General features: G+C 39.4%; 1 protein-coding gene across 1 annotated transcript in view; it reads right to left on the bottom strand.

Moving 5' to 3' along the window:
* Positions 1-18,639, bottom strand: part of CNDP2 (carnosine dipeptidase 2) — a 71,801-nt gene that overhangs the window by 15,907 nt on the left and 37,255 nt on the right. Inside the window, exon 10 of the mRNA XM_053714863.1 lies at positions 4,515-4,662. Within this exon, the coding sequence (XP_053570838.1) occupies positions 4,515-4,662 (148 nt within the window). The remainder of the gene's footprint in view (positions 1-4,514; positions 4,663-18,639) is intronic.

Below are 18,639 nucleotides of genomic sequence, written 5' to 3' on the forward strand. Positions count from 1 at the left end.
TGAACAGATCAAAACACTGACAGAATCCATGGATGGCAGGCTTTTGAGTGTCCTTGCAAAGAAAGGTGGCTATATTGGTCACTGATTTGTTTTTGAATGTCAGAAATGTATATTTGTGAATGTTGAGATGTTATATTGGTTTCACTGGTAAAAATAAATAATTGAAATGGGTATATATTTGTTTTTTGTTACGTTGCCTAATAATTATGCACAGTAATAGTCACCTGCACACACAGATATCCCCCTAAAATAGCTAAAACTAAAAACAAACTAAAAACTACTTCCAAAAATATTCAGCTTTGATATTAATGAGTTTTTTGGGTTCATTGAGAACATGGTTGTTGTTCAATAATAAAATTAATCGTCAAAAATACAACTTGCCTAATAATTCTGCTATATATATATATATATATATATATATATATATATATATATATATATATATATATATATATATATATATATATATATATATATATATATATATATATATATATATATTTTTTTTTTATTTTTTTTTTTTATTTTTTTAAATGCAGAGGGAAACCAGCACACACACTTAACAGTCAACGTCCGGGGTGCTCTTCAATATAATAAAGACTAATTATATTTACTTCCTTCTTTTTTATTAATAAACTATTATCTGAGCTGTTTTGAACATCATGCTCTAAAAAAATTTTTTCCCCCTAAACTGACATTTTCCCCAAATCGGAAATCCCATTATTGCTATGCAAGAAACGCCAGACAGTTTTTAGCTTTTAAATAAAAGTACTCTAGATCGTATGGCAAAAAAAAAAATTGCACAATTTGCTAGAATTATGAATTTAGTCTGGATTAGCTAGATTGTTCTGTATGGAAGATCTTCAAGGGACATAAAAAGGGCAAAAATGAATTGTGCATGGGTGCAGTTTTAAATATATACATTTTTCAGTATTTTTCCATCAGCAAAAATGCTGCCAGTAAAATGTATTACTGTATTTCATCTGCATATGCTGCGAGGGCCTATGAACCAGTATTCAAACACCACATCTTCCGAGAGAGTCCCCACTGGCTTGTATGGCACAAATAATCTTCACAGATGCAATAGACACCTCTGCCAGCTCTCTGAGCAAGCATGGCCTTTGAATACTGGTGCACAGGCTCTCACAGCATAAGTGCATATGCTGCTGAAAATCAGTAAGAACTTTTACTGTAAGCTTTTTTTCTAAAAACTAATTTAAAAAAAGGACTAATAAATACAGTAGATTTGCATAATCAACAAATGCATGATAAGACAATGCAATAGCAATTAGCCTGAACGTCAAATGAATAGACTTTTTCTGACAAATTTGAAGGTTATGACAAAGATAGAAAAATGGTGGCACTACTCTACTAGGTATAAAGCCACTACTAGTATTTCACTGGTCTTTAATATGATGTCAGTGCGGCCCTTAGGTGCTGTGTATCAATTACAACATTTACAAATACAGCTAAGAGAAGCTGAAAAAGGGATACACATTAGCACTCAGATCCCTCAAAAGTGATAATGGATGGTTACATCAACTCAAGAATAAAAAAAATACTTTATTGATAAAAGTTAAAAATGGGTTAGTTTAAAAACAACTAGACATGTACGGGCTGTTGAATAAAGTTAAATCCTCGTCTAAATGGGACCAGGAAATTGAAATAAACACAATGTTAATCTGGGTTAAGTGTTGTATGGGGTTAAGACAAAATAGTATCGTACTGATACATGAATACTGTAATACAATTGGCATTGTTTAATAATAAATTGGATGTTACAACTTTTTTGAAAAAGCCGGAGAACCGGCGAAACATGTCAGGGGAGAGGGCTTATGGGACCCTTCCATTTTAAATATAACTAGACTCGTATAACGGCAGTTAATTGCAGTCTGAGTTGCTACTTAGCCATTTATTCAGGCTTTAGGGTAATTTACATGCAGTATTGATTCCACACTAATATGGACTTTAATCTATTATAGCTTCCGACACATAAATCTGAGCTCTGTATTAAGATTACCAAAACATAGCAGTTGTAACAGCCAATTGATTATTAAACAATGCCAATTGTATTACAGTATTCATGTATCAGTACAATACCTATCTAGTAGTATTTATTTAGCGCAATTGAGCAGTAAACCATTACGGCTAAATAATAGTGTAATAAAACTGGGCGATTACATTTGTAACTGCAGTTTGTTACAGTATCCATGTATCAGTACGATACCTATCTAGTATTATTTCTTTGGTGCAATTAAGCAGTGAACTATTACCGCCAAATAATAGTGTCTAATACAAGTGGGCGATTACATTTGTAACCGCAGGTTGTTAATATTGACATAAAAGTTACTAACTGAAGCAAAGTATCAATAGGATATCTTATATTTACTATCTTAGTGACCTCTAGCAATACACTATAATGGCTCAATAGGGATAAACAATATGAGTGGGAGATTACACCTCTAACCACAGGTTGATATTAACAAGTCCAATGACAGTATCTATATATAAAGAGGATACTTCCAGATATTTTTATCACAATTTATTAGTGAATTACATTATCTATCATTGGTGGTTACCATAAGTGGGCGGTTGCAGCTCCTACCGTATACTTTCATAAGTGTGTTCTCACACTAGTAATTCAGTATATACACCATAGCACCCTATAGGAGCGTATGTGGAGGAGATTCACAAAAAGAAATGATCCTTTTCATTGTGTATATATGACCTTTTTCAGTAATTTCCAAGCAATATATATTGTTCCAAATTTGCACCAAAGCACTATTATTATACAACTGATACATACCAGCCTAACCATTACCAGAGGATACTATCACCCCAGTGTGAGCTAGATTGTGCCGGTCGAATGACTGGTAATTCCCTTTTAGTGGTTTCATAAACATTTTGTATTTACCCCATACAACACAACCCAGATTAACATTGTGTTTATTTCAATTTCCTGGTCCCATTTAGACCAGGATTTATCTTTAAAAACAACTAGACATGTACGGGCTGTTGAATAAAGTAACCTATTTTTAACTTTTAGCAATAAAGTATTATTTTTTATTCTTGAGTTGATGTAACCATCCATTATCACTTTTGAGGGATCTGAGTGCTAATGTGTATCACTTTTTCAGCTCCTCTTAGCTGTATTTGTAAATTTGAAAGTTATGTCAATTTACACTCCCACTGTAACATGTGACAGCCATCAGCCAATCACAAATGCATATACGTATATTCTGTGAAGTCTTGCACATGCTCAGTAGGAGATAGTGACTCAAAAGTATAAATATAAAAAGGCTGTGCATATTTTATCTGAATCAAGAAAGTTTAATTTTGACTTGTGTCCCTTTCAATGCACCTATAAACATTTTAATTCTGACCTTTTCATCCCCTTCAACTCACTGTGCCTGATTGAGGTCTAATATACTCTATATCGGGGGGATGTATTTCAGTACATTTTTTTCTCCATTATATTCACAAGGATTTTAGGAGCCTATTTCCAAATTTTTCTCATAAAAGAAAGGCTTGCCCTAGGGGAAGTAAAAAACTTGTGTCGTCTTGCTAAAGAATAAAATGTTTGCCAAGTCTAAACATATTTAAAACAAATTGTTTGCTGCAATTATTTTTCAGTTGCCAAACTCCACTTGCCTTATTTGCAGGAGCCAATCTGTGCAGCTGACAAGACTAACCACAGTCACAATGCTAGTTTAAAGTGAATCTGTTGGCACTCTGCAAATTATTATTTTTATTATACGTTATTTGTAATTTTTATGCGTTAAAGCCAATAAGGGAAGTATATGTAGCAGGGTTAGACTTAAGAAGTTTTAAAGGGACAGTCAAGTCCAAAAAAACTTTCAGGATTTAAATAGGGCATGTAATTTTAAAACAACTTTCCAATTTACTTTTAGCACCAATTTTGCTTTGTTTTTTTGGTATTCTTAGTTGAAAGCTAAACCTAGGAGGTTCATATGCTAATTTCTTAGACCTTGAAGACTGCCTCTAATCTGAACACATTCTGACCACTAGAGGGCATTAGTTCATGTGTTTCCTATAGATAACATTGAGCTCATGCACGTGAAGTTACCCTGGAGTGAGCACCAATTGGCTAAAATGAAAGTCTGTCAAAAGAACTGAAATAAGGGGGCAGTCTGCAGAGGCTTAGATACAAGGTAATCACAGAGGTAAAAAGTGTATTTGTATTACAGTGTTGGTTATGCAAAACTGGGGAATGGGTAATAAAGGGATTATCTTTCTTTTTAAACAATTAAAATTCTGGTGTTGACTGTCCCTTTAAGTGTGCTTTTTCCAGCTCATGGAAAAGCCACAAAGTTTAAAGCTAAAATTACATGAAAGGGGGGCAAACAAGAAATGAAAACGTATATTGCACAGTTGTTTTACTATGCGTAAGAAAACATAAGAAAATATTAAACTCTTAAAGTGCTTAATGTTCCTTTAAGGCTTAAAAATCTAAAACAAAAAGAAACAGAAATGAGTTCTGGGTTGGAGTTTACCTATTCAGTTTTTCATTTTGAGAGTGTGCCCCATCATCTGCAGCGCCGACAGGTAGCAACATAACATTCTTGCCAGTTGCCTCCTCAAAGGTCAGGGTAACAGGAATGCTTCCTCCTTCTCTGGTCAAGTCAGGCTCAACAGAGAAAACTAGAAAAGAAAGGAGAGATCCCATATTTGTACAGCAAATGTGTGCCTTAAAATATAATGCAGAAGAGGTTTATTTACTTAATAGGCGGAGTTGTTACAGTCTGGAAAATGTGCTAATAGGAACAGACTATGGGTTTGAAATACACAGCAGTACATTTTTGTAAAAATACTCCTTTTAAAAAGTTATCACTGAGAGAAACAACCTGTTGTGCACACAGCACACTGGTAATGGGGACTGATTACAAGCACCAAACTGCAGCATCTCCATCAAGTGCAGAGGAGAATTAATGCACAGTAACATATCACTCCTGCAGGGACACATTTTAAAAGAAGCATATTTTGTAACTTCCAGTACATAAAAAACAACAACAAATAAATAAAAAATAAATTGAATTTAGAATGCACTGCTGTACATTTTAGATTTAAATGTCTTGAAATCTATATAGTACATTTAAATGACTAAATTAAATGACTATATAATCATGGCCATTCATTTAATAAATGGCTGACTGCATAAAGTATGTTTTCATATAAATAGTATGCTCTAATATAGATAAAATGTCACTAGACAGCTTGACAATAAAGATAGGAATAAGACAATTTAGCTTTTTTTAAATCTGTTCCCAGACTAGTGGAAATTGCTTGCATTGTGTATATGAACACAGTATTCTGCCAGCTAATATAGTTCCACAAGCAAGCTTACATAAAATATGCACTTTGCACTATCATGCAGTGTAAGAGCACAATATGTGTGCAGTTCATGCTTTGCCATTTCATATTCTGGAGGCAGACTTGTGAAAATGCATTAAAAGGGACATTAAACACATAGGGGTAGATATACCAATGTCTATCCGACATGATACGCTGTAGCATATCATGTCCGACAGACATCGTTAAATGCGGAGAGCATACGCTGTCAGCATTTAACATTGCACAAGCAGTTCACCAGAACTGCTTGTGCAATGCTGCCCCTGCAGATTTGCAGCCAATCGGCCGCTAGTAGGGGGTGTCAATCAGCCCGATTGTATAGGATCAGGAGGATTGAAGGCCGCAGCTTCATAACTGCTGTTTCCAGTGAGCCTGAAGGCTCGCGGGGGAACAAGGGCCATTCGGCCCGTGTTAAATCTACACCTAAGTATATTCATGCACCTCCCTCTAATTATGGGTGCCACAATTTTGAAACTTAGGTGACACTGCATGTATCTGAAGGAGAGTTACTGCACATGTGCAAACACAAAAATACTGCAATGCAGTGAAAGACAGATTACAAGATGGAGGCACCCATGACTAGAGGGAGGTGGGGAAAAAAAACTTTATACTTTGCTTATAAAATGTATAGTGTTTAACATCCCTTTAAGTTATATAAATATGTAGGGGTGATGAGAAGTGAATTTAGTCCGACACAGCAAATACTTGGCTTGAAAATGGGAAAAAAACATAATTTATGTAAGAATTTTCCTGATAAATTTATTTCTTTCATATTGGCAAGAGTCCATGAGCTAGTGAAATATGGGATATACAATCCTAGCAGGAGGGGCAAAGTTTCCCCTCACCACACCCACAATTCAGTTTAACGAATAGCCAAGTAGTGAGGTGATAAAATAAGGGAGTAGAAAAGCATACAAAAAGAGGAACTGGAAATATAATTGTGCTTTTATACAAAAAATCATAACCACCATAAAAAGGGTGGGTCTCATTGACTCTTGCCAATATGAAAGAAATGAATTTATTAGGTAAGTTCTTACATAAATTATGTTTTCTTTCAAGTAATTGGCAAGAGTCCATGAGCTTGTGAGGTATGGGATAGAAATACCCAAGATGTGGAAGTCCACAGAAGAGTCACTAGAGAGGGAGGGATAAAATAAAAAACAGCCATTTTCCGCTGAAAAATTAAAAATAAGTTTGTCATAAATTTAAAGAAAAAATAAAAACTTAAAACATAAGCAGAAGAATCAAACTGAAACAGCTGCCTGAATAACCTTGCTATCAAAAACTGCTTCAGAAGAAGCAAATACAGAAAAATGGTCTTTGCATACATTTACCAAATTTTACCAAGTTGCTGCTTTGCAAATCTGATCAACTGAAGCTTTATTCTTAAAAGCCCAAGAAGTGGAGACTGATCTAGTAGAATGAGCTGTGATCCTCTGAGGCGGGGACTGACCCACCTCCAAATAAGCCTTATGAATCAAAAGCTTTAACCAAGATGCCAAAGAAATGGCAGAAGCTTTGACCTTTACTAGACCCAGAGAAGACAAAAAATAGACTAGAAGTCTTCCTGAAATCTTTAGTATTGTCAACATAATATATCAAAGCTCTTACAACATCCAAATAATATAAGGATCTCTCAAGAGAATTCTTAGGATTAGGACATAAAGAAGGAACAACAATTTCCCTATTAATGTTGTTAGACTACACAACCTTAGGAAGAAATTTAAACAAAGTCCACAAAACAGCCTTATCCTGATGAAAAATAAGAAAAGGAGACTCACAAGAGAGCAGACAACTTGGAAACTCTTCTAGTTTAATATCCAAAGAATGTATAGGCTCAAAAGGAGGAGGCTGCAAAGTCTTCAAAACCAAATTAAGACTCCAAGGAGGAGATATTGATTTAATAACAGGCTTGATACGAACCAAAGCCTGAACAAAACAGTAAATATCAGGAAGCTTAGAAATCTTTCTATGAAATAAAACAGAAAGAGCAGAAAGTTGACCCTTCAAAGTACTAGCAGACAACCCTTTATGCAAACCATCCTGAAGAAACTGTAAAATTCTCGGAATTCTAAAAGAATGCCAGGAGAATTTATGAGAAGAACATCATGAAATATAGGTCTACCAAACTCTAAAATAAATTTTCCTTGAAACAGACTTACGGGCCTGTAGCATAGTATTAATCACTGAGTCAGAGAAACCTCTATGACTAAACACTAAGTGTTCAATTTCCATACCTTCAAATTTAACGATTTGAGATCCTGATGGGAAAAACGGCCCTTGAGACAAAATGTTTGGCCTTAAAGGAAGTGGCCAAGGTTGGCAACTGGACATACGGACAAGATCCGCATACCAAAACCTGTGAGGCCATGCTGGTGCTACCAGAAACACAAAACGATTGTTCCATGATGAGCTTGGAGATCACTCTTGGAAGAAGAACTAGAGGCGGAAAGATATAAAGCAGGTTGGTAAAACCAGGGAACTGCTAAAGCATCCACCATCTTCGCATGAGGATCACCGGAACTGGATAGGTACCTGGGAAGTTTCTTGTTTAGATGAGAAGCAATCAGATCTATTTCTGGAAGACTCCACATCTGTACAATCTGACAAAATACATCTGGATGGAGAGACCACTCCCCCGGATGTAAGGTCTGACAGATGAGATAATCCGCTTCCCAATTGTCTACACCTGGGATATACACCACAGAAATTAGACAAGAGCTGGATTCCGCCCAAGAAAGTATTTAAGATACTTCTTTTATATAGCTAGGGGACTGCGAGTCCCACCCTGATGACTGACATATGCCACAGTTGTGATATTGTCCGTCTGAAAAAAAATGAATGGTTCTCTCTTTAATAGAGGCCAAACCTGAAGAGCCCTGAAAATAGCACGGAGTAAAATATTGATTGGTAACCTCGCCTCTTGAGGTTTCCAAACCCCTTGTGCTGTCAGAGATCCCCAGACAGCTCCCCAACCTGAAATACTTGCATCTGTTGTGATCACAGTCCAGGTTGGCCGAACAAAAGAAGCCCCTTGAACTAAACGCTGGTGATTTAACCACCACGTCAGAGAGTGTAGAACATTGGGATTTAAGGATATTAATTGTGATATCTTTGTATAATACCTGCACCATTGATTCAGCATACAAAGCTGTAGAGGTCTCATATGAAAACGAGTAAAGGGACCTCGCCTCTTGAGGTTTCCAAACCCCTTGTGCTGTCAGAGATCCCCAGACAGCTCCCCAACCTGAAAGACTTGCATCTGTTGTGATCACAGTCCAGGTAGGACGAACAAAAGAGGCCCACTGAATTATATGATGATGGTCTAACCACTAAGTCAGAGAGAGTTGAGTGTTGGGATTTAAGTATATCAATTGTGATATCCGAGAATAATCCCTGCACCATTGATTCAGCATACAAAGCTGTAGAGGTCTCATAAGAAAACGAGTAAAGGGGATTGCATCCGATGCTGCAGTCATGAGACCTAAAACTTCCATGCACATAGCCACTGAAGGGAATAATTGAGACTGAAGGTTTCGACAAGCTGAAATCAATTTCATTCGTCTCTTGTCTGTTAAAGACAGTCATGGATACTGAATCTATCTGGAAACCTAAAAAGGTGACCCTTGTCTGAGGAATCAAGAAACTCTTTGGTAAATTGATCCTCCAACCATGACTTTGAAAAAACAACACTAGTTGATTTGTGTGAGATTCAACTAAAAATGTAAAGATGGAGCTAGTACCAATATATCGTACAAATAAGGAAAACAGAATTTATGTTTACCTGATAAATTACTTTCTCCAACGGTGTGTCCGGTCCACGGCGTCATCCTTACTTGTGGGATATTCTCTTCCCCAACAGGAAATGGCAAAGAGCCCAGCAAAGCTGGTCACATGATCCCTCCTAGGCTCCGCCTACCCCAGTCATTCGACCGACGTTAAGGAGGAATATTTGCATAGGAGAAACCATATGAAACCGTGGTGACTGTAGTTAAAGAAAATAAATTATCAGACCTGATTAAAAAACCAGGGCGGGCCGTGGACCGGACACACCGTTGGAGAAAGTAATTTATCAGGTAAACATAAATTCTGTTTTCTCCAACATAGGTGTGTCCGGTCCACGGCGTCATCCTTACTTGTGGGAACCAATACCAAAGCTTTAGGACACGGATGATGGGAGGGAGCAAATCAGGTCACCTAGATGGAAGGCACCACGGCTTGCAAAACCTTTCTCCCAAAAATAGCCTCAGAAGAAGCAAAAATATCAAACTTGTAAAATTTGGTAAAAGTGTGCAGTGAAGACCAAGTCGCTGCCCTACATATCTGATCAACAGAAGCCTCGTTCTTGAAGGCCCATGTGGAAGCCACAGCCCTAGTGGAATGAGCTGTGATTCTTTCGGGAGGCTGCCGTCCGGCAGTCTCGTAAGCCAATCTGATGATGCTTTTAATCCAAAAAGAGAGAGAGGTAGAAGTTGCTTTTTGACCTCTCCTTTTACCGGAATAAACAACAAACAAGGAAGATGTTTGTCTAAAATCCTTTGTAGCATCTAAATAGAATTTTGGAGCGCGAACAACATCCAAATTGTGCAACAAACGTTCCTTCTTCGAAACTGGTTTCGGACACAGAGAAGGTACGATAATCTCCTGGTTAATGTTTTTGTTAGAAACAACTTTTGGAAGAAAACCAGGTTTAGTACGTAAAACCACCTTATCTGCATGGAACACCAGATAAGGAGGAGAACACTGCAGAGCAGATAATTCTGAAGCTCTTCTAGCAGAAGAAATTGCAACCAAAAACAAAACTTTCCAAGATAATAACTTAATATCAACGGAATGTAAGGGTTCAAACGGAACCCCCTGAAGAACTGAAAGAACTAAGTTGAGACTCCAAGGAGGAGTCAAAGGTTTGTAAACAGGCTTGATTCTAACCAGAGCCTGAACAAAGGCTTGAACATCTGGCACAGCTGCCAGCTTTTTGTGAAGTAACACAGACAAGGCAGAAATCTGTCCCTTCAGGGAACTTGCAGATAATCCTTTTTCCAATCCTTCTTGAAGGAAGGATAGAATCTTAGGAATCTTAACCTTGTCCCAAGGGAAACCTTTAGATTCACACCAACAGATATATTTTTTCCAAATTTTGTGGTAAATCTTTCTAGTTACAGGCTTTCTGGCCTGAACAAGAGTATCGATAACAGAATCTGAGAACCCTCGCTTCGATAAGATCAAGCGTTCAATCTCCAAGCAGTCAGCTGGAGTGAGACCAGATTCGGATGTTCGAACGGACCTTGAACAAGAAGGTCTCGTCTCAAAGGTAGCTTCCATGGTGGAGCTGATGACATATTCACCAGATCTGCATACCAAGTCCTGCGTGGCCACGCAGGAGCTATCAAGATCACCGACGCCCTTTCCTGATTGATCCTGGCTACCAGCCTGGGGATGAGAGGAAACGGCGGGAATACATAAGCTAGTTTGAAGGTCCAAGGTGCTACTAGTGCATCCACTAGAGCCGCCTTGGGATCCCTGGATCTGGACCCGTAGCAAGGAACTTTGAAGTTCTGACGAGAGGCCATCAGATCCATGTCTGGAATGCCCCACAGTTGAGTGACTTGGGCAAAGATTTCCGGATGGAGTTCCCACTCCCCCGGATGCAATGTCTGACGACTCAGAAAATCCGCTTCCCAATTTTCCACTCCTGGGATGTGGATAGCAGACAGGTGGCAGGAGTGAGACTCCGCCCATAGAATGATTTTGGTCACTTCTTCCATCGCCAGGGAACTCCTTGTTCCCCCCTGATGGTTGATGTACGCAACAGTTGTCATGTTGTCTGATTGAAACCGTATGAACTTGGCCCTCGCTAGCTGAGGCCAAGCCTTGAGAGCATTGAATATCGCTCTCAGTTCCAGAATATTTATCGGTAGAAGAGATTCTTCCCGAGACCAAAGACCCTGAGCTTTCAGGGATCCCCAGACCGCGCCCCAGCCCATCAGACTGGCGTCGGTCGTGACAATGACCCACTCTGGTCTGCGGAAGGTCATCCCTTGTGACAGGTTGTCCAGGGACAGCCACCAACGGAGTGAGTCTCTGGTCCTCTGATTTACTTGTATCCTCGGAGACAAGTTTGTATAGTCCCCATTCCACTGACTGAGCATGCACAGTTGTAATGGTCTTAGATGAATGCGCGCAAAAGGAACTATGTCCATTGCCGCTACCATCAAACCTATCACTTCCATGCACTGCGCTATGGAAGGAAGAGGAACGGAATGAAGTATCCGACAAGAGTCTAGAAGTTTTGTTTTTCTGGCCTCTGTCAGAAAAATCCTCATTTCTAAGGAGTCTATTATTGTCCCCAAGAAGGGAACCCTTGTTGACGGAGATAGAGAACTCTTTTCCACGTTCACTTTCCATCCGTGAGATCTGAGAAAGGCCAGGACAATGTCCGTGTGAGCCTTTGCTTGAGGAAGGGACGACGCTTGAATCAGAATGTCGTCCAAGTAAGGTACTACAGCAATGCCCCTTGGTCTTAGCACAGCTAGAAGGGACCCTAGTACCTTTGTGAAAATCCTTGGAGCAGTGGCTAATCCGAAAGGAAGCGCCACGAACTGGTAATGCTTGTCCAGGAATGCGAACCTTAGGAACCGATGATGTTCCTTGTGGATAGGAATATGTAGATACGCATCCTTTAAATCCACCGTGGTCATGAATTGACCTTCCTGGATGGAAGGAAGAATTGTTCGAATGGTTTCCATTTTGAACGATGGAACCTTGAGAAACTTGTTTAAGATCTTGAGATCTAAGATTGGTCTGAACGTTCCCTCTTTTTTGGGAACTATGAACAGATTGGAGTAGAACCCCATCCCTTGTTCTCCTAATGGAACAGGATGAATCACTCCCATTTTTAACAGGTCTTCTACACAACGTAAGAATGCCTGTCTTTTTATGTGGTCTGAAGACAACTGAGACCTGTGGAACCTCCCCCTTGGGGGAAGCCCCTTGAATTCCAGAAAATAACCTTGGGAGACTATTTCTAGCGCCCAAGGATCCAGAACATCTCTTGCCCAAGCCCGAGCGAAGAGAGAGAGTCTGCCCCCCACCAGATCCGGTCCCGGATCGGGGGCCAACATTTCATGCTGTCTTGGTAGCAGTGGCAGGTTTCTTGGCCTGCTTTCCCTTGTTCCAGCCTTGCATTGGTCTCCAAGCTGGCTTGGCTTGAGAAGTATTACCCTCTTGCTTAGAGGACGTAGCACTTTGGGCTGGTCCGTTTCTACGAAAGGGACGAAAATTAGGTTTATTTTTGGCCTCGAAAGGCCGATCCTGAGGAAGGGCATGGCCCTTACCCCCAGTGATATCAGAGATAATCTCTTTCAAGTCAGGGCCAAACAGCGTTTTCCCCTTGAAAGGAATGTTAAGTAGCTTGTTCTTGGAAGACGCATCAGCTGACCAAGATTTCAACCAAAGCGCTCTGCGCGCCACAATAGCAAACCCAGAATTCTTAGCCGCTAACCTAGCCAATTGCAAAGTGGCGTCTAGGGTGAAAGAATTAGCCAATTTGAGAGCATTGATTCTGTCCATAATCTCCTCATAAGGAGGAGAATCACTATCGACCGCCTTTACCAGCTCATCGAACCAGAAACACGCGGCTGTAGTGACAGGGACAATGCATGAAATTGGTTGTAGAAGGTAACCCTGCTGAACAAACATCTTTTTAAGTAAACCTTCTAATTTTTTATCCATAGGATCTTTGAAAGCACAACTATCTTCTATGGGTATAGTGGTGCGTTTGTTTAAAGTGGAAACCGCTCCCTCGACCTTGGGGACTGTCTGCCATAAGTCCTTTCTGGGGTCGACCATAGGAAACAATTTTTTAAATATGGGGGGAGGGACGAAAGGAATACCGGGCCTTTCCCATTCTTTATTTACAATGTCCGCCACCCGCTTGGGTATAGGAAAAGCTTCTGGGAGCCCCGGGACCTCTAGGAACTTGTCCATTTTACATAGTTTCTCTGGGATGACCAACTTGTCACAATCATCCAGAGTGGATAATACCTCCTTAAGCAGAATGCGGAGATGTTCCAACTTAAATTTAAACGTAATCACATCAGGTTCAGCTTGTTGAGAAATGTTCCCTGAATCAGTAATTTCTCCCTCAGACAAAACCTCCCTGGCCCCATCAGACTGGTTTAGGGGCCCTTCAGAACCATTATTATCAGCGTCGTCATGCTCTTCAGTATCTAAAACAGAGCAGTCGCGCTTACGCTGATAAGTGTGCATTTTGGCTAAAATGTTTTTGACAGAATTATCCATTACAGCCGTTAATTGTTGCATTGTAAGGAGTATTGGCGCGCTAGATGTACTAGGGGCCTCCTGAGTGGGCAAGACTCGTGTAGACGAAGGAGGGAATGATGCAGTACCATGCTTACTCCCCTCACTTGAGGAATCATCTTGGGCATCATTGTCATTGTCACATAAATCACATTTATTTAAATGAGAAGGAACTCTGGCTTCCCCACATTCAGAACACAGTCTATCTGGTAGTTCAGACATGTTAAACAGGCATAAACTTGATAACAAAGTACAAAAAACGTTTTAAAATAAAACCGTTACTGTCACTTTAAATTTTAAACTGAACACACTTTATTACTGCAATTGCGAAAAAATATGAAGGAATTGCTCAAAATTCACCAAAATTTCACCACAGTGTCTTAAAGCCTTAAAAGTATTGCACCCCAAATTTGGAAGCTTTAACCCTTAAAATAACGGAACCGGAGCCGTTTTTAACTTTAACCCCTTTACAGTCCCTGGTGTCTGCTTTGCTGAGACCCAACCAAGCCCAAAGGGGAATACGATACCAAATGACGCCTTCAGAAAGTCTTTTCTATGTATCAGAGCTCCTCACACATGCGACTGCATGTCATGCCTCTCAAAAACAAGTGCGCAACACCGGCGCGAAAATGAGGCTCTGCCTATGATTTGTGAAAGCCCCTAAAGAGAAAGGTGTCTAAAAAAGTGCCTGCCGATATAAACTTATCAAAATACCCAGATTAAATGATTCCTCAAGGCTAAATATGTGTTAATAATGAATCGATTTAGCCCAGAAAAAGTCTACAGTCTTAATAAGCCCTTGTGAAGCCCTTATTTACAATCTTAATAAACATGGCTTACCGGATCCCATAGGGAAAATGACAGCTTCCAGCATTACATCGTCTTGTTAGAATGTGTCATACCTCAAGCAGCAAGAGACTGCTCACTGTTCCCCCAACTGAAGTTAATTCCTCTCAACAGTCCTGTGTGGAACAGCCATGGATTTTAGTAACGGTTGCTAAAATCATTTTCCTCATACAAACAGAAATCTTCATCTCTTTTCTGTTTCTGAGTAAATAGTACATACCAGCACTATTTTAAAATAACAAACTCTTGATTGAATAATAAAAACTACAGTTAAACACTAAAAGACTCTAAGCCATCTCCGTGGAGATGTTGCCTGTACAACGGCAAAGAGAATGACTGGGGTAGGCAGAGCCTAGGAGGGATCATGTGACCAGCTTTGCTGGGCTCTTTGCCATTTCCTGTTGGGGAAGAGAATATCCCACAAGTAAGGATGACGCCGTGGACCGGACACACCTATGTTGGAGAAATACCCTGTTCTCTGATTACAGATAGAAGGGCACCGAGAACCTTGGAAAAGATCCTTGGAGCTGTCGCTAGGCCAAATGGAAGAGCGACAAATTGGTAATGCTTGTCTAGAAAAAGAGAATCTCAGAAACCGATAGTGGTCTGGATGATTTGGAATGTGAAGATATGCATCCTGTAAGTCTATCGTGGACATATAATAACCTTGCTGAACAAAAGGCAGAATAGTCCTTAGTTACCATCTTGAAATGTGGGACTCTTACAAAATTATTCAAAAACTTCAGATCCAGAACTGGCCTGAATTAATTTTCTTTCTTTGGGACAATGAATAGATTTGAATAAAACCCCAGACCCTGTTCCTAAAACGGAACTGGTATGATTACCCCTGAAAGCTCTAGATCTGAAGCACACTTCAGAAAAGCCTGAGCCTTCACCAGATTTACTGGAACGTGAGAGACACAAAAAAAAATAAAAAAAAATCTTCTCACAGGAGGTCTCATTCTGAATCCTATTCGATACCCTTGAGAGACAATACTCTGAATCCACTGATTTTGAACAGAATCTGCCCAAATGTCTTGGAATAATTTCCATCTGCCCCCCACCAGCTGAACTGGATTGAGGACGGCACCTTAATGCAGACTTGGGGGCTGGCTTTGGTTTCTTAAAAGGCTTGTATTTATTCCAACTTGAAGAAGGTTTCCAATTGGAACCAGAGTCTTTAGGGGAAAGATTGATTTTCTGTTCCTTATTCTGTCGGAAAGAACGAAAACGATTAGAAGCTTTAGATTTACCCTTAGATCTTTTATCCTGAGGCAAAAAAACTCCCTTCCCCCCAGTAATAGTTGAAATAATAGAGGACCAAATTGAGGACCAAATAAAATTGTTACCTTGGAAAGAGAGAGAAAGTGATCTAGACTTAGATACCATGTCAGCATTCCAAGATTTGAGCCACAAAGCTCTTCTAGCTAAAATAGCTAAAGACATAGATTTAACATCAATCTTGATAATATCAAAAATAGCATCACAGATAAAATGATTAGCATGTTGAAGCAAACTAACAATGCTAGACAAGTCAAGATCCGTTTCCTGTTGCACTAGGCTATCCAACCAAAAGGTTGATGCAGTCGCAACATCAGCATAGAAATGGCAGGCCTGAGAATATAGCGAGAAAATAAATAAGCTTTCCTTAGAGAAGATTCAAGTTTCCTATCTAAAGAGTCTTTAAAAGAAGTACTGTCTTCCACAGGAATAGTAGTACGTTTGGCAAGAGTAGAAATAGCCCCATCAACTTTGGGGCCTTTTTCCCAAAACTCTAATCTAGCCACTGGCAAATGGTACAACCTTTTAAACCTAGAAGGAATAAAAGAAGTACCAGGCTTAATCCATTCCTTAGCAATGACATCAGAAATAGCATCAGGAACTGGAGAAACCTCTAGAGTACTACAGGAGGTTTATAAACAGAATATAAACGTTTACTAGTTTTGATATCAAGAGGACTAGACTCCTCAATACCCAAAGTAACCAACAGTTCTTTTAACAAGGAACAAATATACTCAATCTTGATAAGATAAGTAGATTTGTCAGTGTCAATGTCTGAGGTAGGATCTTCTGAATCAGACAGATCCTCATCAGAGGAGGATATTTCAGTATGTTGTCGGTCATTAGAAATTTCATCAATTTTATGAGAAGTTTTAAAAGACCTTTTACGTTTATTAGAAGGCGGAATAGCAGACAAAGACTTCTGTATCGCATCAGCAATATCATTTTTCATATCAACAGGGATATCATGTACATTAGATGTTGAAGGAACAACAGATACTGTACAAGTACTGATGCAAAAGCTTATGACAACTGTTACATACTACAGCTGGAGATATAATCTCAGCTAACTTACAACAGATACACTTAGCTTTGGTAGAACTGTGATCAGGCAGCATGGTTCCAACAGCTGTTTCTGAGACAGGATCAGATTGAGACATCTTGCAAAATGTAAAAGAAAAAAAACAACATTAAAGCAAAAATTTTCAATTTCCTTATATAGCAGTTTCAGGAATGGGGAAAAAAGCAAACAGCATAGCCCTCTGAGCATATAAAAGACAAGAGGCACATAGGAAGTGGGGTGAAAAATAAATAAATACATTTTAGCGCCAAGTATGATGCACAACACAAAATGAAGTTGAATTTTTTTTGCGCCAACAACATCCGGAAATGACGTAACTCGCGTCATAACAGACGCAACCTTGTGCAAGGAAACCTGGCTTCAATTAAGACGCCGGAAATGACGAACTTGCGTCAAAGATTCTCACGCCAAGAATTACGCAATAAATAACAGCATTTTGCGACCTCGCGAGCCTAATTTGCCTGCGAAATTAAAAGAAAAACAGTCAATTTGAAAAAACAAACAAACAAAAAACGGACTATACCCCAGGTAAGAAAAATAACTTCCTAAAACATGCTTCCCAAACTGAAACTGACCGTCTGCAAAAAGGAAATATACATAGACCTGACTCATGGCAAATATAAGTAAAATACATATATTTAAAACTTTATATAAATACATAGAGCGCCAAACCATAGCTGAGAGTGTCTTAAATAATGAAAACCTACTTACCGAAAGACACCCATCCACATATAGCAGATAACCAGTACTGAAAAAGTATCAGCAGAGGTAATGGTATGTAAGAGTATATCGTCTGAAAAGGGAGGTAGGAGATGAATCCCTACGACCGATAACAGAGAACCTTTGAAAAGATTTCCCGCAAGGAAAAACATAAAAATCAATAGGTGATACTCCCTTCACATCCCTCTGACAAACACTGTACTCTGAGAGGAATTGGGCTTCAAAATGCTGAGAAGCGCTTATCATAGAAGAAAAAACATAATTTATGCTTACCTGATAAATTCCTTTCTCCTGTAGTGTGGTCAGTCCACGGGTCATCATTACTTCTGGGATATTAACTCCTCCCCAACAGGAAGTGCAAGAGGATCACCCAAGCAGAGCTGCTATATAGCTCCTCCCCTCTACGTCACACCCAGTCATTCGACCAAGAACCAAACGAGAAAGGAGAAACTATAGGGTGCAGTGGTGACTGGAGTATAATTTAAAAATTTAGACCTGCCATAAAAAACAGGGCGGGCCGTGGACTGACCACACTACAGGAGAAAGGAATTTATCAGGTAAGCATAAATTATGTTTTCTCCTGTTAAGTGTGGTCAGTCCACGGGTCATCATTACTTCTGGGATACCAATACCAAAGCTAAAGTACACGGATGACGGGAGGGACAGGCAGGATCTTTATACGGAAGGAACCACTGCCTGAAGTACCTTTCTCCCAAAAACAGCCTCCGAAGAAGCAAAAAAGTGTCAAATTTGTAAAATTTGGAAAAAGTATGAAGAGAAGACCAAGTTGCAGCCTTGCAAATCTGTTCAACAGAGGCCTCATTCTTAAAGGCCCAAGTGGAAGCCACAGCTCTAGTGGAATGAGCTGTAATTCTTTCAGGAGGCTGCTGTCCAGCAGTCTCATAGGCTAAACGTATTATGCTACGAAGCCAAAAAGAGAGGTAGCAGAAGCTTTTTGACCTCTCCTCTGTCCAGAATAAACGACAAACAGGGAAGAAGTTTGGCGAAAATCTTTAGTTGCC

Source organism: Bombina bombina, chromosome 5, assembly GCF_027579735.1.
Source record: "Bombina bombina isolate aBomBom1 chromosome 5, aBomBom1.pri, whole genome shotgun sequence".
NCBI classification, from domain to species: domain Eukaryota; kingdom Metazoa; phylum Chordata; class Amphibia; order Anura; family Bombinatoridae; genus Bombina; species Bombina bombina.